At 40.8% G+C, this 23,242-nt stretch overlaps 1 protein-coding gene across 2 annotated transcripts in view; it reads right to left on the reverse strand.

Annotated features, from left to right (window-relative positions):
• LOC145354875 (dual specificity mitogen-activated protein kinase kinase 3-like) overlaps positions 1–23,242 on the reverse strand; it is a 121,968-nt gene that overhangs the window by 9,810 nt on the left and 88,916 nt on the right. For both annotated transcript variants that reach the window (XM_080206435.1, XM_080206436.1), the window contains exons 4-9: positions 20,016–20,129; positions 11,487–11,606; positions 5,995–6,111; positions 2,881–2,932; positions 1,396–1,523; positions 51–128 (exon numbers count right to left, since the gene is read on the reverse strand). In XM_080206435.1, the coding sequence (XP_080062561.1) occupies positions 51–128; positions 1,396–1,523; positions 2,881–2,932; positions 5,995–6,111; positions 11,487–11,606; positions 20,016–20,129 (609 nt within the window). The remainder of the gene's footprint in view (positions 1–50; positions 129–1,395; positions 1,524–2,880; positions 2,933–5,994; positions 6,112–11,486; positions 11,607–20,015; positions 20,130–23,242) is intronic.

Below are 23,242 nucleotides of genomic sequence, written 5' to 3' on the forward strand. Positions count from 1 at the left end.
CTCCTGAAAATCTTTCAATGACGGTTAGGCCAGTTGATTTCATTACGTACCATTGTGATTCCTAAGCTCCAGACATCAGACTTCACATTGTATCCTTTTTGGTTCAGATCTGGGTTAATTCTCTCAGGCTGTAAAATAAAACAAACTTGCAGCATGATCAACTAACAGGAATATACGGTGTGAATATTGCCACCATAAAACAGAGTATACAAATAGTGTTACAGAACCATTAGAACTCAACTCTGACTAAAGATGCAATGTCCAGAATGGCCAACTTCTATTTCTGAAGATATTAAAAGTCATAACTTTCCTCTTGGTTTCATAGAACATACATGTTGTCAAACCCAATTTATATTAGATACAGGGCCATAGCAGCAAACCATCTATTTTAAACTCAAACTTGGTAGCCTTTCCCTACACAACAATTCAAGAAGCAACCACTGTGAAAAGCAAAAGGTATTTGAACATGGTTCAGATTGCATGTGCCTCTTCATCAGGCGGTTCATTGCAGAGGCCTGAACCCAGGATCTAGGCTGGAAAACCAGTACATAGAAGCATAGCAACATGGAAAAGAGGCCATTCAACCCTTCAAGCCTGTTCCGCTTTTAATTATAATCATGGCTGATCATCCAACTCAATAACCTAGTCCAGCTACCCCCCACCTCCTTTGATCCTTTCAGCCCCAAGAGTTAATTCAACTCCTTCTTGAAAACATACCTCAACTGCTTTCTGTGGTAGAGAATTACACAGGCTCAACACTCCCTGGGTGTAGAATTCTTCTCACTTCAATTCTAAATGGACTACCCCACATCAGCAGATTGTGACTCCTGGACTTGTGTGCCATCCTTGCTGTATCTACCCTAGTGGTAGTTAGAATTATATAGGTTTATATGAGATCCTGCTCACTCTTCTCAACTCCAGATGAATATAATCCTAACCAATTCAATCTCTCCAACCCATAAATCACTTAAGTATAAGGGACTAATACAAATTGGATGGGTTATATCAGCCCTGGTCCTGCCTAGGTGTAATCCATCCAATTTGTATTAGACCCTCTTCGGTTCCCTCAGAACTAGTCCCAAGTCCCAGGAATCTTTCTTGTTTCTTTAAGAATGGCCAGTGTGGGACATTGAGAATTTACATTGATATGGTGGTGATGTGGAGGGAAGGGGCCAGGGGGCTGGTCATCTATCAAGGACACACCACTTTGACAGGCAGAAGGAGCTGTGTTTTGCAGCACTTGAACTGACAGCATGTAATGGCCAGCTGAGAGTGTTCCCTTAACACCACCGACACTCCACACATAATGAGTACTAATATTCACTGAGAAACATGGTGCTCTCGGTTCATATAAATACTAGAAGACAAGAGACTTAATTCCAAGTTTATACTCACAGCCATGTATGGTTTGCAACCTGCATCCATTGTTTTGGCAACCGAATCTACTAAATATCCACTAATGCCAAAGTCACACATTTTCACATGACCCTCTTTGTTGATGAGAACATTTGAAGGTTTCACATCTGTAAAAGATAACAAGTGTTAGATAACAGACACACAGATAATTATTATGCCCTGTCGAGAAGAGAGGACAAGAGAAAGGGACAAATTAACGTTGAGCAAATATTAAGATTGAAATTTCATGAAGTGTGGGACTTCACAGAACTTTTAAAATCCTGAAACGTGTTGTCTCCTGGCTATTGTTTACCTACATATAGGGCAGGTAAAGGCATATGCCAGACCACAGTGGACATGGGTCCACTTGTAGGAGTGTTTAATAACACTATAATAGAGCGTAATATTTAATCTAAAATGCAAGTTGCATCAATACACATTCCATGAGAGCAGTTTGTTGATTCAAAAGGAAATATTACAGCTACTTTTGCCAATTCTGCACATTTCTTCCATTTTATAGTCTGTCTGCTTAGAGTGTCAATTTCCATTCTTTACTATTCTTTACAAAGCCAGAAGCTGCAGGCATTTATCAGTTCTACAGTTCACAGAGCCTTTGCGTCCTACTCCGATTGCTTGCTATAAAATTAAACAATGGCTTTGAAATTGAAGCTGTTTTAAATTCTGAAATTAAATCTAAATGATTGTCATTTATCCTTAAGTCTAAAAATGTTCATTATCTCTCTTTCCTAAGGTGTCTATAGGAAACAGGAAAAATATTTCATTTTTTGTTGAGCAGTAAATTCTTGCTTCTTTGCTGTGGTAACACAAGACCTGTCAGAGGGAGATACCAAGCAGAGTCAGATCCTACCCACATGAATAGCTCAGATAGTCAATGTTGACTTCCTCAACACATCTTTAGCTGCCAGCCGGAGGGCAGCACTGAGAGGATGTAGTTTGTGGCTCTAAGATACCAGAAGAAAGAAAAAGTTTGAATTTATTTATTAATGTCACAGGTAGGCTTACATTAACACTGCAATGAAGTCACTGTGAAAATCCCCTAGTTGCCACATTCTGGCACCTGTTCAGGTGCACAGAAGGAGAATTTGGCATGGCCAACACACCGAACCAACACATCTTTCAGAACTGTGGGAGGAATCCGGAACACCCGATGGAAACCCACGCAGACACAGGGAGAACGTGCAGACTCCATGCAGATAGCGACCCAAGCGGAGGCTCAAACCTAGGTCCTTGATATTGTGAGGCAGCAGTGCTAACCACTGTGCCACTCTGCTGCACCAATGATTACAATAAATAATGCAGGTTTAATTCCAAAACTTTTACAAAACCCCTCCAAAGGACTAATACAATCAAATACTGCTGCAAAAGCACCTTGCTGCCACCTACTGCAGTGAACAGTTTTGCTCTCAATTAATTGTGCAAGACAAGATTGATTCATTTGTGCCTGTCTGAAATGGCAGCACTCACCTCTGTGAATCACAGACAGCTTGCTATGCAGGTGTTCTAATGCTTTTACAATCTGCAAAGAAAAAAAACACAAAAACAAACCTTGACTGACCTTCTACATATTCTGCAATACTATTTTCAATACTCTACAGCTTTCCAAAACAAGGTATATTCCTGATGATATAAAAGCACAGAACAATTGTGGAATAAAACATTACAAACCAATGAGTGGTCTGACAAAGGACTTCTTTCAAACATTGACCTGTTGTTCCTCTTTTAAGATATTGATGATTCTGTTTTGTTTCCAGCATGCTCTGGTTCATTTAAAGTGTAGTAAAAAGTCTGACAACACCAGGTTTTAGTCCAACCGATTTATTTGATAGTAAACGCACAAGCTTTCGAGGTTTCCCTCTTCGTCAGGGAAACCTCGAAAGCTTGTGCGTTTACTATCAAATAAATCGGTTGGACTAAAACCTGGTGTTGTCAGACTTTTTACTGTGTTTACCCCAGTCCAACGCCGGCACATCCACATCATTTAAAATGTCCAGCTTTTGCAATTCTTTCCTTCTTTAGTCACTTAAACACATCCTTATGGTTTAGCAAGGCACATCTTTTGTTATCAACTGGATGCTGCATTTTCATTGCAAGCAAGTGATGTGGCAGCGTTTTTCTGCCATAACGCAAGAAAACGTACGTCATTGCAGTGACAAATTTAGAGCGTATACACTTTCTGTATTTCTCAGCAATTGAGATAATTATGGATTCGTCGAGTGACTTTTCCTTTCCCGTGGGAGAAGGAAAACTGTCTTTCACCTTACCTTCGTGACATCAGTAGGTGCATTAAAATACGCATCTCATTACCTGCACCAGCAGGCCAAACAATATTTATTGACTCACCTCTGCAACAAGTATGCACTTAAACACCCAATGCAAAGGTGAGGAATTTACACTGTGGGATTTTACAGCACTAAACAGAAGGAATAAAGGAAGATGGGTAAATAACAGATAATTTTGATAATGCAATAGTGTTAAAATGGGTAATAGAAGAATGTCTACCTATTTTATATTTCATTAAAGTCATTGGGAGAGATGTAAAACAGGCTGCTGATTCCCAAGGCCCATTTTACACCATCACACAAAGTCAAAATTTACCCTGAAGTAAAGACACTGTTTTTCATGATGAAGAAGCTAATGGATTTAATAACCTATTAACCTGCTTTAAAATGCTTGAAGTATGTGAAATGAAGCATACTCTTATGAATTTTACAGGAGGAAAATAACCGATATCTTATCTACGTCCTCAGAATTCAGACAAACACAGCCACTGGCAGGTCTTTTTCAAATGCAGTTTCACACATTTTATTACTCTGCATTTCCATTATGGTATGTGGCACAGACAAAAGACACTGCTGTAGTGTGCTGAGAACTTTTATATAAGCTGAACTCATATCTGCTGCTGAAATTCCCTATGCATTAGCAAATTCCTTTCTTTCCATAAATGCATTCAGTTTTGCCACAAATAAATAGTGAGCCAAGGAAAATGTCTCCCAAGATATTCAAACACACAACAACCAACAACCTGGCTGCCATGTTAGCATTTGACCTCTAAACCTGGGAGCAACTCTCAGCAGAGTCTTATGCCTCCAAGCTACATTATGCTGAGACTCTCAGGAGTAACTGGGAGCATTTTGTACTGAACCATGCTGGGTCGAGATACTATCTAACTACAGCTCACAAATTAATTTGAACTGACATTATTCTTAACAGGATTTACGAGAAGGGATCCAAGTAAACAGTACTTTCTGGCAGGCAAGTAATGAGCACAGTCAGAACTACTGCGCGTTATGTGACTATAGGGCTGGTTAACTTTGTCTTAGCACATAAGAACGTAAGAAGTAGGAGCTATTCGGCCATCCAGCAGGATCATGGTTGACTTTCAACCTCAACTCTACTATCCTGCACTATTCTCATATCCCTTAATACCTAAAAATGTATTAACTGTATTCTAGACAGTGGTTAATGAGAGAGCACCCATAACCTTCCAAAGATTCACAGAACTCTGAGTAAAGAAATTTCTCTTCATCTCAGTCTTAAAATGGTCCAACTTAATTCTGATAGTGTGACTCCATATTCGACAGATATGTTCTCAGCATCTACCTTGTCAAGGGCCTTTAAGAATTTTGCGCATTTCAATCAGACCACCTCTCATTCTTCCAAACTTTGGGGAATATAGGCCAAGTCTGCTCAACCTCTCAATGGACAATCCCTTCCTCCACCCAAGAAACAATCTAGTGAATGTTAGCTATACATTTGAGAACTTCTCCAGTGAGTGAATATCAATGTGCAACCAAGCCATACATCCGCAGAACGCTGACCGTTCCATGGCAGTGTTCAATCCCTCACCCTCTCTGTAATGCCAGATTTGTCCATTCACCAGCTGGTTTCCAGCCTAACAGATAACTCCTCTCAGCATGAGGATAGCTAAAACAGATTCTGTCATTAAATTCAGCAGGATCTACTGAAAAACGCTTGCAGGTAAACAGTCAGTGAGTCTTGTCCTACTGCGGCTGTCTTCCCAGTTTCAGGTTATCAGGCCCCATAGCTTCAAAATTAAATTGAAAAGTCTCTTTCTCATCTGTAAGTTACTTGCACTGGGAAAACAAATATTGTGCATGTAAAATTCTCAATACGTTGGGTTGGAAATTGTTAAAAATGCCAATAAGTCTCTATTGTTCTTAAGACGACTGACTGGCCTTCTTAAAAAAGAACTGGGTGTTCTATTCACTAACACCTTGATTGACACAAAACTTGTTGCCAAAAAATAGCTTTAGGAGATGCAAGGAAAAGTAGAACTGCTCAACTTATATTGATCTTTATTCATTGTGGAACACAGGTGCCACACAGAGACATGCAATGCAAACACTAAAGGCATTTATTGATTTACATGTTTGCCTCCACAAGTGTATTTAAATAAATGTTTTAAAATAGATTGAGTTTAGTCATTGGAGTAAAATGCATTGAACATTTTGGTAAACAGTATTATCTAAGCCTATCAGAGAGCCACCAGCATGGACCTCGAGATACAAAGGCTAACTGGACAGTGAATTAGAATCCATCAGAATACCAAAAACTTACAGACACAGCTATTTTCCCCAAAATGTCCTCTGGGAATATTTTCCCTTTCTCGATCACTTTTTTGTAAAATTTATCCAATGAGGTGTCCAGTAGTTCCATACATATCCAAACATCACCCTGAAATAAAGAAGACCACCCAAAAGATTACATACACTAAAACCAACACAAACAGCTTAAAGTTTTTCCATTTCTATCATACTTTTTCTACGATATTGAATAGGCGAGGTATTAGACAAGGGCAAAAAAGAAGGCAAATGGTATGTTGGCCTTCATAGCAAAAGGGAGGCCACAACCTGGAGTACTATGTGTAGTTTTGGTATCCTTATCTGAGGAATGATGTCCTTGCTATAGAGCAAATACAGCAAAGGTTTACTAAGCTGATTCCTGGGAAGGCTGGTCTGTGATATGAGAAGAGATTAAGTTGATTAGATTTATATTCACCGGAGCTTAAGAAGGGTGAGAGGGGATCTCATAGAAACTTTAAAAATTTGAACAGGATTAAACAGGGTAGATTCAGAAAGACTGTTTCCAATGGTGGGGGAGTCCAGAACTAGGGGTCATAGCTTGAAGATACGAGTAAATCTTTTAGAACTGATGTGAGGAGAAATTTTTTCAACCATAGGGTGGCAAATGTGTGGAATTCATTACCACCGAATGTAGTTGAGGCCAAAATGTTTCTGATTTCAAGAAGAAATTAGATATAGCTCTTGGAGCTAAAGGGATCAAGGGATATGAGAGGAAGGGGTTATCAGGATATTGAATTCAATGATCAGGCATGACCAAGATGAATTGCAGAGTAGGCTCAAAAGGGCCAAATGGCCTACTCCTGCTCCTAATTTCTATGCAAGTATGAGACAAAGTATTAGACAAAGTAATGAGGCTAAGGGCAGATAAGTCCCGAGGCCCTGATGGGTTGCATCCTAAGATCCTAAAAGTAGTAGCTACAGAGATAGTGAATGCATTAGTTGTAATTTTACAAAAATCCTTGGATCCTGGAGAAGTACTCCTATTCAAAAAGTGGAGGCAAAAAGCAGGTAATTTTAGGCGATTAGCCCAACATCTATTATTGGAAAAATGTTTGAATTAATTATTAAGGGAGTAATAGCAGCACATCTGGCAAATTATAACCTAATCAAGCAGGATCAGTACGGCTTCATGAAAGGGAAATTGTGTCTGATTAATTTATTTGGGCAGCATGGTGGCATAGTGGTTAGCACTGCTGCCTCTATGCCAGGGACAGGGGTGCAATTCCAGCCTTGGGTGACTGTGTGGAGTTTGCACCTTCCCCCTGTGTCTGCGTGGATTTCCTGCGGGTGCTCTGGTTTCCTCCCACAGTCCAAAGATGTGCGGGTTAGGTGACTGGCCATGCTAAATTGACCCTTATTATCAGGGGGGGTTAGCAGGGTAATTATTTGGGGTTACAGGGATCGGGCCTGATTGGGATTGTTGTCAGTACAAGTTTGATGGGCTGAATGGCCTCCTTCTGCACTGTAGAGACTCTAAGACTTCTATTAGAGTTTTTCAAGGAAGTCTCAACCATGCTGGATAGAGGCGAACCATAGATGTGTTGCAATTGGAATTCCAAAAAGCGTTCGACAAGATACCTCACAAAAGATCAAGTCAGAAGAGCCAATGGTGTTGGAGGCAATATGTTGGCATGGATAGAGAATTGGCTAGTGGGCAGGAAACAGCGAGTGGGGAACAAAGGGCTCTTTTTCAGGTTGGCAACCAGTAACCAGTGGGGTTCCACAGGGATCAGTGCTGGGACCACAACTGCTTACAATATATATTAATAGCCTGGAGGAAGGAAGTGAATGTACTGCAGCCAAATTTGCAGACAACAAAAATAGTTTAAAAAGTGATATTAATAGGTTAAATAAGTGGGCAAAAAGTTGGCAAATGAAGTATATTGTGGGAAAATGTGAAGTTGTTCATTTTGGAACGGAGAACAAAAGAACAGAACATTATTTAAATGGAGAAAGACTGCAAAAAGCTGCAACATAAAGGAACTTGGGGATATTTCTGCACAAGACAGTGGAATGTTGGTCCTTATTTGAAGGAGGTTGGAATATAAGAGTAGGGAAGTCTTGCTACAACTGTGTAAGGTATTGGTGAGATCACATTTGGAATACTGTGAACAGTCGTGGTCCCCTTATTTTCTGTGATTCTGTGAAAGATATTATATCATTGGAGGCAGTTCAAAGAAGGTTTGCTAGGATCCCAGTACGGAGGGATTGTCTTTTGAGAAAAGGTCAACAGTTTTGGACTCTATTCATTGGAATTTAGAAGAATGAGAGGTGATCTCATTGAAATATATAGGATTCTTAAGGGAATTAACAGAGTAAATGCTGAGAGAACGTTTCCCCTCATGGAAAGAGTCTCATAGCAGCAGAGGACATAGTCTCAGAATAAAGGGGTGCCAATTTAAGACTGAGATGAGAATTAATTTGTTCTCTCAGAGAGCTGAGTGTCTTCAGAACTCCTTGCCATAGAAAGCTGTGCAGCCAGAGTCTTCGTGTATACTTAAGCCTGAGAGAGATAACTCTTTGATTAGTAAGGGAACCAAGGGTTACAAGGAAAGGGCAGGAAAGTGGATGTGAGGAATGTCAGATCTGCCATGATCCGTTTGAATGATGGAACAGACTCAAGGGGCCGAACAGTCTACTCTTCTTGCAATGGTCTTATTAACAACTAACAATTTTCAAAAAGTTTATTCTCGAACTGCACAGCAATCCTTTGCCTCAGAGTTCAGCTTGATCCTCTGGCTGGGACACCGAGGAAAAGAACTGCATCAGAAGCTGAGCTGGGATTCTACTTGCTGCAATAATTTGGGGGAATTTATAATCTAATTCAAGTGTACAAGATACCAATATCTTTAATAAAAGCAAAATACTGTGGATGCTGGAATCTGAAATAAAAACAGAAAATGTTGGAAAAAAACTCTGTGGACAGAGAAACACAGTTAACGGTTTGAGTCCATGTAACTTCTTCTCTGGTGAAGCTCTGAAGAGTCATACGGATTTGAAACATTAACAAATAACTTTAAATTACATTTAACACTTATATTATTAGTTAGGGACTAAACATCTAGGCTGTACTTCAGTACAGCACTAAAAGAACACTGGAGGTGCCATCTTTCAGATGAGCCATTTGCCCTCTCAAATGGTTGAAAGTCCTACAGCACTATTTCAAAGGTGTCCCCAACATCTTGACCAATATTTATCCCTCAATCAACACCATTTTAAAAAGATTATCTGGCCATTATCGTGCTGCTGTTTGTGAGACCTTGCTGTGTGCAAAGTGAGTGCCATGTTTCCCAAGTTTCAGCTGTGACTACACTTCAAAATGACTTTTTTGTCTGCAAAGCACTTTAGGTATTCTGAGGTCATAAAAGCCCCCCATATAAACACAAGTCTTTCTTTCTTGAAGATTTGTAAGGGGTTATATTACAGTAAAAAAAAATAGTTTCTACTGACATGAGGGTCAGTAACCAGAGGATACAGTTTAAGGAAATTGACAGAAGAAGCAGCAGAGGGCCATGATAAGTAGATTCAATAGTAACTTTTCGATGGGAATTGGATAAATACATGAAACAAAAATTGGAAAAAGAGCAGGGACAGTAGGACTAATTAGATCACTGTTAAGGAGTCAGCAGAGACATGATGGTCTGAAAGGCCTCTTTGTTGATTAAATAACTTGTGATAGTAATATGGCACTAGAGATAGAAGTCACACTAATATTTCTCTGAAGTCTTATATGGCGCCTGAAGACGATCTTACAGAGATTAAGAATGGCTGCAAAAAAAATCATTCCCTTGTGTACTGCTAATGGGGAGTTCATGTAGAACACTTCATTAAAATGGATACAGGTTGCTGCAGGAGGGCTAAGCTGACTACTCTGTTAATTTACGTTGGTCTCGTATCAGCTAAACAATTAGCCAAGTGTTATATAGCTTTGTGCAGCCACGCCACGTTCATTCATTGCCTGACTATACCATATTGATGCAAGAATAGCCAGTTGATAGTATCAAACGTCACTTTATCCTCATTAGACCAGTTGTTAATTCATTGTCAAGAAGAGCCAATTTTAATACAAGCACTAAAGTGCACTTAGACCTGTAATGAGCCAAATGCAGCCTTCTTAAGTCAAAGGGAGAATATTTCTCCTCATTCTGATTATCAGTGGGTTAGCAAACACTATTTTAAATTGAGTCAATTAAATACTTCAATTTTAAAAATCTCATACCTGCTTTTAAATGTCGGCATGGTCTTGTCCTTCCCTATCTCTGTAACCTCTTCCAGTCAACATCCCTCAGGAATATCTGCATTTCTCCAACTCTGGTCTCTTGAACATCCCCAATTTTAATTCCTCCACCACTGGTTAATGTGCCCTCGACTACTTTAACCTGAGGCTCTGGAATTCCCTCTCTAAACTTCTCCACCTTTCTTTAAGACACTCTTTAAAACTTCCCTCGTTCTTCTAACACTTAAGATCCCCTTATGAGGGAATAGTGTCAAATGTTGTTTTACAATACTCCACTGAAACAACTTGGGACTTTTTAAAGGCACTATATAAATACAAGTTGTTATAATTACCTCCATTCAAACTTTTAGCTCCATATGTCCAATTCATTGCACTTGATTCCAATCGCTATTTTGATACAGAAAGTTGCTGTGTCTACAACAAACATACTTGGATTTATATAGCACCTTTAAAGTTAGAAGATATACCTAAGGCACTTCACTGAGGCCTCTGGAAAATGGACACCAACCCAAAGGATGAGAGATTTGGAGCACTGATGAAAAATTAAAGAAAAAAATTCCTTACAAGTTAAAAAAATCCAGAAAGGAGATTTTAAACTCAATTTACTAATATTAAAATACCTGGAAAAGTTGGGGAAAAAACTAGACTAAAATCAGAACCAAATTTCTAGAGACTGGATATAAAATGGCTAAATAGCGCAGGTGAAAACTCAGCTTCAATCTAACCAGTGTCCGGCTGGGTTTAACTTTTGAAGTTCAAAACCCCCTCAGAGAAAAGATGCACTGATTAGCAGGCATATTAGTATGTGAATAGTACTGTGCTAAAGTTGGTTTTCCAACAATAATGAAAAAATAGACAGGTAATGACCTAACCCTGGAGTTTTGAGAAGGTTCAACAAAGCACTGAGCAATGTGCAGTGCGTGAGTATCGAGATGGTATCAACAATGAAATATCAGATCGCGTGATGCATTCATTATAAAATATGCAGTAAAACATTATTTTGGTTCAAAGATTGCCCTCCATTCCCACGTCAGAGTTGACATCAATCACAAAAGTCAAAGTAAACGCATTTGGAGCTTTTTCCTTCTCCTAAAAGGTGATGGGAGAGTAATGATGCTTCGATTGACCTATAATAAGATTCTCAACCTCCATTTTCAAGCTAAAAGGTTGAATTTTTTTTAAAAAAGCTTTCTCCTCTTGCAAAATTTCCATTAAGCACTTCTCACTACCTCTCGAAACAGAGCTCCATAGAATGTAACTGTATAGAAACAGTCAACAGTTCTCATTGAGATATCAAGATCCATTAGCAATCTCTTCTGTTCCTGGCTGTTCACAGTTGCTCGGATTCTCTGAAAAATAAAATTACAAAATATGCGTATTAAAATTATTTTATTCCAAAGCTCTCCCTGATGGCTTGAATGGACAAGTGTCAATTAGCGAGCAACTTAAATCTTAGCAGTAAGAACATAAGTGACCACAACACTGCTGATCTAAACAGACCAGAGATGCCGAGCGGGAACAGGAATAGGTGGACATCGCACAACAGAAAGACTTGCATTAATACAGCATCTTTCATAACCTCCAGGTATCCTAAAGCACTCATATAATCAATTATGTACTTCTGAAGTTACTAATATAATGCAATGCTACTCATAGAAAATTCAAATGAAGAGTAATGTGATGATGATCAGATAAACTCTCTTGGTGATGTTGGTTAAGAGATAAAAATTGCTCCAGACACTCAGGATAACTCCAAAAATTGCTGTAAAAAATGTAGCACCTATAGTGAAAGAAATATAGTTAAGTTTCTGGTTCTTCTTCAGAACTTAGAACAATTTTGAAGAGAAGCAGAGGCATTCTTCCTGATGCCCTGGTCAATTTTTATCCCTCAACCAACATCACTAAAACAATTATCTTGTCACAATCACATCACTGTTCATGAGACCTAGTTCTGTGTAAACCGGCTGCTGTGTTTCCTTCATTACACTTCAAAAATACGTCACTGGAAGTAAAGATGTTTGCGGTCCTGAGAGATACTCTACAAATGCAAGTCTTTGGGAGGAATTTTACCGTCCCAGACACCACGGGCAGAAAACGGACCACGCAAAGGTCCACTGCCCTCAGGCAAGACCTTGGGGCGAATGTGGCTGGAAAATCCAGCCCTTTATCTCCATTGTATCCCTCTAATTGAGTACAAAGATAGGCAAACCATACTGAGGGTCCAAAGATGTGCAAGTTAGATGGATTAGCCATGGTAAATTGCTCCTTAGTGTCCAAAGATGTGTTAAGTGGATTAGCCATGGGAAACGTGCAGGGTTACATGGATAGAGAAGTGGGGACAGCATGGCTGAGGTGCTCTTCTAATCCTTGCCTTTCCACAACAACAAAACCTTGCAGCTGGACTCTGCAAGCTAAAAGTTGCAACTCAAAAAAAAATTCCAAGTATTAACCTTTGTGTATCAATGGTTAAATTATATGATGTCGCTAGGAGATCTAAATTATCTATACATGATGGGCAAGGTATCATCTCATGTTCATAGCCTGTAAATGGCCAATTACAGATTCATGCAAGCTGTGAGGTCTTGACGTGGTGGTCAAATACAGTGCCACGGCACTGATGCTCAACAAAGAGCAACTCATGTTTGTCTCGGAGTGTCTAAACTGAGCCTTCTACCAATAGCTTTTGCCAGTTTTGAGTATTTCCCACATTGCAGGAAAAATACAATAAACCATTAAGATAGTTTGGTGCCTGACCCCAAGAACTTCCATCACAGAACAGCCCAGATTTGTCCAGGCCACAACTGCACACAGTGTTCCTTCAGTGCCTGTAAAAGAAGCTTCTTGTGATAGAGTTTAGAAACAAAGAAGCAGCAGAAAGGTTCAGCTTAACTGCCGACTCGCAACAAGACCAAGTCAGTCAGCTTACCATATTCAAAACTCACTGATGGGGAGTTGACGCCATTGTGAGTTTGGAGACCAAAATGCTGGGATTATCCCTGAAATGCTGCGAGAGAAACCATAAATCAGGGTTAACCCACCCTCTCCCTATCAAGGGATATCAGCAAAGATTCAGAACTACAGGAGGTAGGTACCAATTGCACATAAGGGTGAAGGAAAACAGTCAAACATAATGACAAACTGCAAAATCTGTAACAGCATTTTGCTTTTCAATAAAAAGGGGATACGTCCTCAAGTATTTGATTTAAATATTTTTTTTCAGTAAGACTCTGCCGTACCTTCAAACAGATAAGAAATGAGGCATGGAAGGGATATTGAAAAGGTGGCAACCGAATTTTGGCAAAAGACTAATAAGGGCCACAACAACTCATTATTCATGTAACTGAATGTTTCAGCAATTTTATTAAAAACAATTAATCATACTATGGGGCTTGAAAAGCTTGTCCAACATCATGCAAACAGCACGTTAGGAGGCAGGAAACAAAAGTTAGCTGGACAGCAGTGAGATGGAGCAAATCCAGTTGCTTTTGCCAACCTACATTTTGCCTGCAGTTACATGGAATGAAGAGAAGTGGTTGCGCAATGAAGTGGGGAAAAAAAAAAGAACTAATTACACTTAATCAACTAATTTCTGACAATTAGGAAATCAACAATTGCATTGAATAAATGCACTAACTAACCCCCACCTCCACATATAGTCACCTTGGTAGACATATAAAGTTACACATACAACATAATTATTTTTATGACCTCTGCTAAGTGTAGTGGATGTCAGACAAGTCAAGAGTGGTTCCTTACTGCACTGACTTTAGTGATTCCAGGGGAAGGAAAAGAGATAACAATGGGAGGCTTCCATCAACCTCTAGTGACTCTTGGAAAAGTGTTCGTGAATAAACATCCCTCCCTTTGCCTAATCATTTTTTTTATTCTAAGAAAATCAACAAAATAGGAATTCTTCCTTTGTGATTTGTGCTCATTATTATCTTGGAAGTAATGATTCAGGCTGGGATTTTCTGCTCATGTTCCTTTGGGGTGGGTTGACGATAGAAGTGGAAATCTCAACATGTCTCAGAGTGGTGGTGGTTGGGGGTTGGGGGGGGGGGGGGGGGTGTAGTGCCTCCTGGCACTACCCAGGCAATGCCTGGGGCAGGGGGGAGCTGATAAAATGCCTTTAAAAATGGTGCCCTGATATTCAAGAAACGAAATTACTGGCAGCCCCAGCAGCATGACGTTGTGGGAACTGCCCCTTGATATTTCTAAGCCTAAGTCCTGAAATTTCTTAGGAGCAAGAGTGATATGGGTGTACAGGTCCACAGGTCCCTGAAGCTAGCAACACAAATGGATAGGGTAGCCAAGAAATCATACAGTAGGCTTGCCTTCATTGGCCGAGGCACCGAGTATAAAAGCTGGCAAATTATACCACAGCTGTATTAAAATTTAGTTAGGCCACGTTTGGAATATGGCGGGGAGTTCTGGTTGCCATACTACCAGAAGGACGTGGATGCTTTGAAGACGGTGCAAAGAAAGTTTACCAGGGTGTTGCCTGGTCTGAAGAGTTTTACGTATGAGGAAAAGTTGAATAAACTCGGATTCTTTTTATTAGAAAGATAGAGGCTGAGGGGCAACCTGATAGAGGTCAACAAAATTATGAATGGCATAGATAGAGTGGATAGTTAGAAGCTTTCTCCCAGGGTGGAAAGGGGAAATATAAGGGAGCACAGATTTAAGGTGAGAGGGATAAGTTTACAGTAGGTGTGTAAGGAAGGTTTTTCAAACAGACAGTGGCGAGTGCCTGGAATGCAATGCCAGCGGAGGTTTGGAAGCAGGCACGTTAGCAACATTTAAGGCGTATCTTGATAGACATGACGGCACAGCGGTTAGCACTGCTGCCTCACAGCACAAGAGACCCGTTTCAATTCTGGCGTCTGTCTGTGTGGAGTTTGCACATTCTTCCCATGTCTGCATGGGCTTCTTCCAGGTGCTCCAGTTTTCTCCCACAGCCCAAAGACGTGTGGGTTTGGTCGATTGGCCATGCTAAATTGCCCTTTGGTATCGGTGAAACAGGCTAGGGTAAATAGATGGGGCTATGGGGATGGGGCCTGGGTGGGATTGTGGTTGATGCCAACTTGATAGGCTGAATAGCCTCCTTCTGCACTGTAGGGATTCTATGATTCTATGACACATGAACTGGAGGCAAACACAGGAATAGAAACCATATATCAGCACAGGCTTAGTAGGCTGAAGGGCCTGTTCCTGTGCTGTATTACTCTTTGATAACAACAGAGAGAGCCGCCATTGGTGCCGGGAAGCAGTGGCATAGTGGTATTGTCACTGGCCTAATAATCCAAAGACCCAAGGCAAGATCTGGGGACCTGGGTTCAAATCCCACCTGCCAGATGGTCAAATTTGAATTCAGTAAGAAAATATGGAATGAAACCATCGTCAATTGTCATAAAAACCCATCACGTTCACTAATGCCCTTTAGGGGAGGAAATCTACTGTCCTTACCTAGTCTGACCTGCATGTGACTCCAGATCCACAGCAGTGTGGTTGACTCGGAAATGCCCCCTGTAATGGAGGGCAGTTAGGAATGAGCAATAAGTGCTGGCCCAGCCAGCAATGCCCACATCCCGTCAACGATTTTTTAAAAAGTTGCAGGAAAGGAGGAAGTCCCATGTGGTGCAGAAACAATGGGGGCGAGTTAGCCACCTTGCTGCACCTCATGTAGATCGCACCGACCCCAGAAAATTGCATGCACGTCTATAAGCAGGTTTTGAGGCCGGCACCAATCGTCCTGGTCCCTTTCTATTGGTCTAAAATGGATTCTCTATTAGCATACTTAAAGTTGCATTTAACTATGCTTAGCCCATTCAACACCGGATTCTTCCAGCTCCTGGGATTTTCCAACCCTTGGGTGCAGTGTGACCCTGATAAGAATCGCTACTACTTTCCACTAGTGGACACCAGGTATGACAGCCATGCCTGAAAGCTCAGGGAGACCACTGAAGCTCCCAGGTGGTTGGGGACATGGTCAGGCACTGTCAGTGTGCCAAGGGTAGTGCCTGAATGGGGGCTATGGCTGGGTGTGGCTATAATGGGGGGATGATTATGATGGGGTGGGGCATGAGGAGGAAGGGAATGTTAGGGGTCATGTTGGGGGCACAGAACCCAAATGCTCTGATGCCAGTGACGTGCGTCATGGATATAGAGTGGGAAACATGCCACGGACGAGGTGAGGAGGGTGGTCCTGATATTTGTGGAGGAAGGAAGAGGGTCTCCCAGTGCACTGAGAGATCAGGGCATCTTTTCAAAACAGTCCCCAGTTGTTTTGACACTGGGCTCAGTGTGTTTCAGCCCTGCCCCGCCTAGCAATTTATCACCTCCCAAAAAAACTATTAAGCGTGGGGCAATTGGGGCTCAGTATTGATCGCTCAGGTTTTCTTACCGTGATGACAGTTATGTTTTGGCAAATTGTGGCCAAAATAACTGAAGCTTGCAGCGGTGAAGGCTATTCAGCCTATTGTCACTGTTAACCTAATTAGTTTCACTTCCCTGTTCTTTGCCCATTACCCTGCAATTCTTTTCCCATGTCCATGTTCCTTTTAAAAGTCACTATTACACGTGAAATGTCGATCCCTTACAGTTAGAATCAGCTGAATTCATAATGGGCAACAAAGAGATGGCAGACTATCTGAACAAATACTTTGGATCTGCCTTCACTGAAGAGGACACAAATAACCTTCCAGAAATACTCAGGGACAATGTGTCTAGCAGGAAGGAGGAACTGAAGGAAATCTTTATTAATTAGGAAATTGTACTGGGGAAATTCCTGGGATTAAAACCCAGCAAGTCCCAAGGACCTGATGCCCCACATCCCACAGTACTTAAGGAAATGGCCCTAGAAATAGTAGACACATTGGTTATCATTTTCCAGAATTCTGTAGACTCTGGAAGAGTTCCATTGGACTGGAGAGTAGCTAATGTAATTCCACTTTTTAAAAAAGCTGGGAGAGAGAAAGTGGGGAATTATGGACCAGTCAGCCTGTCATCAGTAGTGGTGAAAATGCTGGAGTCAATTAAAGATGTAATAACTGAGCATTTAGAAAGCGGTGACAGGATCGGTCCAAGTCAGCGTGGATTCACTAGAGGGAAATCGTGCTTGATAAATCTTCTGGAATTTTTTGAGGATGTGACCAGTAGAGTGACAAGGGTGAAGCAGTGGATATTTTGTATTTGACTTCAAAAGGCTTTTGACAAAGTCCCACATAAGAGATTAGTGAGCAAAATTAAAGCTCATGGTATTGGGGGTAATGTATTAGCATGGATAGAGAACAGGATGGCAGACAGGAAGCAGAGAGTGGGAATAAACAGGTCCTTTTCGGAGTGACTAGTGAGGTACCACAGGGTTCAGTGCTGGGACCCCAGCTATTCACAATATACATAAATGATTTGTATGAAAGAATTGAACACCATATCTCCAAATTTGCAGGTGACACTAAGCTGGGTAGCAATGTGTGCTGTGAGGACGGTGATAAGAGGTGCCAGGTGATTTTGGCAGGTGGGCTGAGTGGGCAAATACAATATAATGTGGATAAATATAAGGTTATCCACTTTGGTGGTAAAAACAGAAAGGGAGATTATCTGAATGGTGGCAATTTAGGAAAAGGGGAAGTAGGTGTCATAGTGGAACAGTCGCTGAAGGTTGGCATGTAGGTATAGCAGATAGTGAGGCATGCTGGTCTTCAAAGATTTGCATTTCGGAGTAAGGTTATTTTGCTGCAGTTGTACAGGGCCTTGGTGAGGCCACACATTGAGTGTTGTGTGCAGTTTTGGTCTCCTAGTCTGAAGGAGGACATTCTTGCTATTGAGGGAGTCCAGTGAAGGTTCACCAGACTGATTCCCGGAATGGCAGAGACTGGATCGACTGGGCTTGTACTCACTGGAATTTAGAAGAATGAGAACGATCTCAAAGAAACATAAAATCCTAATGGGACTGGACAGGTAGATGTGGGAAGAATGTTTCCGAAGTTGGAGAAGTCCTGGACTAGGGGTCAAAGTCTAAGAATAAGAGGCAAGTCATTCAGGACTGAGATGAGGAAGATCATCGTCACTCAGAGTTGTGAACCTGTGGAATTCCCTACCACTGAAAACTGTTGGGGCCAGTTCATTGGATATGTTCAAGAGGGAGCTGGACAGGGTCCTTGTGGCTAAAAGGATCAAGGCATATAGCGAGAAAGCAGGAGTGGGATACTGAAACTGCATGATCAGCTATAATCATATTGAATAGTGGCGCAGGCTCGAAGGGCCAAATGGCCTACTGCTGCACCTATTTTCTATGTTTCTATGTACTTCCACCATCCTTTCAGACAGTGCACTGCAGGTCATAACTTGTTGTGTAAATAGATTTCTTCTCATCTCCCCTGGAAAACTCATATTTTTGTGCGATGTAATTAAATATAATTGTAACAACATAAATAGCAACCTATTTGGTAACTAAAGCATTACACATTAGCCAAGCGAAAGAACCTTGCATTCCACAACAGAGCAGCCTTCTGCAGACAAAAAGATTATTAAAGACATTAATGATAGCTGCTCAATGTAACTAAAATGCATTCATTGACTATTGCTCACACAAGAGCAATAATCAATTGTTACAACCTACAGGTCCCATCCCATGTCCTTAGCATCTCATTACTTATTGCATTGCTGGTTGTGAGATTCCTAGCACCTTGCCGGGAACTCTATTTCCACACCACTAGATGGCATCCAGAATTATTAAATAAATTGGCAGAGATAACTACAGGACCAGAACTTTGTAAATTACAAGCAGTACAAGTGAAATACATTCAGAGTTTCTGTTATATCAGGAAATTGTTCAAAATATAAAGAAAACAAGATGAAACAAAACAAGAAGTATTAAGCGATTAAAAAGAGAACTTGTAATGGGAACAAATGGCAGTCACAGAAATCTTGAAAGGGAAAGCAAATTAAAATGAAATTGGTTTTAAAAGGCAAATTAATAAAATGGAGAAGGAGTGGCAGCTGAATTATCCATCATAATGGAGAAATGCCTCCACGACAACCAATGAAAAATGTGAACGGTATTTAATCAGAAAGTTTTTAAGCTTTTGATTGGTCTATTTAGGATTACCCCATACCAGATATCATTTTAAAAATGCTAAATCAAGAACCCAAGGACTCTGGAAGTACATTATAAGTCTTTAGTTGCATTTTAGCTGTTAAACGTAAAACAAACCCAGACTGAGCAATTCTTGTGGAGAATCAATACTGCGGAAACTAGAATGATAATAAATGAACTTTCACTGCAAATAGGTTATGCAAAACAGAGTGCTTCCCAATGCAAATAGGTTATGTAAGATAGAGTGCTTATCCATTTGTGTTCTGCACAGCAGCAATGGGAAACAGGGTATAACTTAAATTTGGGTCTCTGAATGCAAAGTTGATCCTTTGGTGGTTTTAACAAAAACTCTAACTCACTTCCTCAAAAAAAAGTAGACAATTCAGCCCTTCAAATCTGTTTAACAATTCAACTAAATCATTGCCAATTTGTAAATTAACTTAATATTGCTGTCTTTTGCTCCATATCACTGGATACCCATACAGAAGGGAAATCTATTGATCTCAGACTTAAACATTTCAGCATTTTGGCAGAGTTCCAGATGTCTGTGACAAAGTGCTTCCTGATTTCACTTGTGAATGGGCTGGCTCTAATTTTAAACTCATGTCCTACAGCTTCCTTAAAAATATAACATTTCAGCAAAGAGACACAAGGTTAGTACCTTTACAGCCATTATGGTTCCGCTGGGTGTGTGCCGCACTTTCTCCACAACTCCATATGCTCCTCGACCAAGTTCATTGATGGGCACCAAATCATCAGCTTCAACTTCAAAATTCTGCAATTACACCACACAGATAAATATCAAACTGTTTACTCTTTGCATTAGAAAAACTGGGAATACAGACCCCAATCTGCCACGTGAGGTAGTTTATTCATGTGCAAAGATAGATAGAGCAATAGGGGATTTCTGCCTAATTGTGACTGGTTTCTTCAGCACTCTACATCAAGTGAAAGATTGGTAGAGCAGATCACCGCAGACTATTATCACGCACCTCCTAACAGGAGCCAGCAGATCAGATAACTGGTAGTTACATACTGAAAAAACAGGGGAGGGAATACTTTCTTTTAAACAAACAGGAATTGGGCAAATACATTTCTGATCCTGCTTCCCATGATACATTATATATAGGTAGATAGTTTTGAATTCTTAAATGTTGTGTTTGCTCCATGTAATAAAACTGACAGCCAACCACACACATCAGTTGATTTTCTTGATAGTAGCCAGCGTTGTCATGTCTCAGCTCATTTCCTAATGGAAGGTGGAATTTTTCCTCTCCATCGCATTTCATTCTTCTGGTTTGTGACACTTAATGAGCTTTTGTCTATAGGCCTTGTCCATTGGGCTGTAAAATAACTACACAGTTTTAAAGCCAGGTACCTTTCACTGAGAAGTAAAGCTTTTTCTTTGGAAACTGCATTGACTTTGGGAAGTCCCATACACCAGTTCTCAAGTGCCTGGTACATGCAGTTGGAAGACTTGAAGTAAATATTTATGTTTGTTGCACAGCCTCAGAATTGTACACTTGTCTGCTATATTGGAAAGGCTTTTAACAGCTTAATTGAGAAAATTATGTAACAGGCTCAAGCAATATCAGCTAATTAATTTTGAGCAGCACATCAGAAAAGCCATAAAAATGGTGACAAATATCAAACAAGCTTTATGTAGAGACATTTACAAACACAACCATTTTCTATTAAAACAGATTCCTAACATGATCCTACTGTCTTATATTTTGCGCTGAACATGGTTGCTTGTCCCTATTTGACTTTTAGACCCAAGATTTGTTTTATTTCTCTACACGAATACATTAAAAATTCATCAAGATTAAATATACATAAATTCAGATCAAGTTAACCACCAATAGAACAGGTGGGGCAGTGGGGCACAATCCTATCAGCTCACTGTGCCAGCCTATCAACATGGCAAGCCAGGAATTGGCCAAAAATTCAATGTTCCCAGCCCTGTTTTGCTGATGCTATTAGCTTATATTCAAGTCATGTTTTACATGATATTGGCGCATCCTCTACAGCTGTTTGCAACCGCACAGATGCTTCACCCTCATCAGCAAGCGATCTCACCTACGATCAGTTGGCACCCACCAGTGGGTATGCCTGGGAGATGGGAGCCCATTGAAGCCCGGGATGGTTGGGGGGCACGGCCAGGTATTGCACATTGGGCACTGCCAGCCTGGCTGCACCGACTGGGCACCCTGTGTTGGGGTAGTGCCAAGGGGGTGAGACTAATGATAGGGTGAATGAAAACCAGATGATCAGCAAGGGAATGGGTGGGGGGAGAAAACAAACTCAGCAGATGGGGGGTGATTAGCAAAATGGATGCTGCAGAGAGTGTCTTGATGGAGGATTCATTTGGGAGGGTCCTGATGCTGTAACTTGTGTCCCTGTTGGGGCGGGGGGAGCTTACATTGCTGTTGGTGTTTGGGGTGGGTGGGTCTGATATCCTCGGCTCCATATCCCCCCCATCTACTGACGCAAATCTCCCTGCTGTCAAATAAATTTGACAACGTGAGAAGATTGCACTGCCAAACCCACTGGAAAAAAGAGTGATTACTTTTACATCACTTCGAATTTTTCTGGTAAAATTGCACTGGTGATCTCTCAGACAAGTCCACATTTACACTGAGACTCAAGTCATCTCTACCCAGCAAAACGACTGATTCACTGATTGTCTCTTGCTGCAGGATATTGCATCAAACCACACCAAACAAGTAATGAAATATTAGGTCTTTTTGAATGCAAGCAAAATACATTATTTCTCTGGCCATTCACACCAACAGGATTATTTGAATCCACTGGCAGCACACCCCCTCCTATGGGTTTTGTGGCAGCATGGGGTGACATCAATGGGAAATCCCACTGACAGCAGCGACCAGAGAATCCCACCAAAAACGAACAGTGCACCACGTACTGCCAAGAAACACGTAGCTGGGAGACCAGAGACTCCCCCCCCACTGTATCCTGCAAGTAGGTATGATGTAGAAATGCCAGCATTGGACTGGCATGGGCACAGTAAGAAATCTCATAACACCAGATTAAAGTCCAACAGGTTTATCTGGTATCGTAAGCTTTTGGAGCACTGCTCCTTCATCGAGCGAGTCCGAGGTAGTGCAGCTTGCTTTAACAACATCGATTCTGCAGATTTGCCAAGACCATTCTGAATTACATAATGGCAAACTGCTTCAGTTGCCATGGTTATATCTAATCGTTAATCATAACTAATGACACAAGCTTAATTTGATCCCATGCCTTTTTGGGATCCAACAGGACAACGTGGTAAAATTAGAATGTCACTTCATGTCTGTGAGGTTTAGATGTCAACACAGATGGTGAGGATGCTGGGAGCTGAGATTAATGGCAATTTCCACTGACTTGCTCTGTAACAGTCATGTCAAAAATAGAGCAACATCAATTTTTGCTTGATGCAGTAAGATGGAGCAACCACAACAAAGTCACCTACTTTTGCCATGCTGGCATACAAACAGAAATGTCATTAGTATCCCAAGTCTAGGTTGTATAAAAAAAATCAATGACCACGTACCATGCCACCTTTTTCATTCATGCAGCATTCACATGATGCAAACACACAAGCAAGCGACTTACTGAAGATCAGATGCACACACACACACACACACACACACACACAATTATGATGATTCCACTTTTAAGAGCGTAAATGGATCACATAGTGCTGGCGCTAAATAATTAACTGTAGCTGCATCCCAATGACAAACTTAGATCAATGATTACAAGTCCAGCAAATACTCACTATGCAGAGAATATTGGAAGAAAACCTCTAAGAGTCCGTATTACATTCGTTAAGCAGAGTCATATGGACTTGAAATATTAGCTCTGTTTCTCTCTCCACAGACG

This window comes from Carcharhinus amblyrhynchos, chromosome 18 (genome assembly GCF_965287045.1).
Source record: "Carcharhinus amblyrhynchos chromosome 18, sCarAmb.v2.hapA, whole genome shotgun sequence".
Classification (NCBI taxonomy): domain Eukaryota; kingdom Metazoa; phylum Chordata; class Chondrichthyes; order Carcharhiniformes; family Carcharhinidae; genus Carcharhinus; species Carcharhinus amblyrhynchos.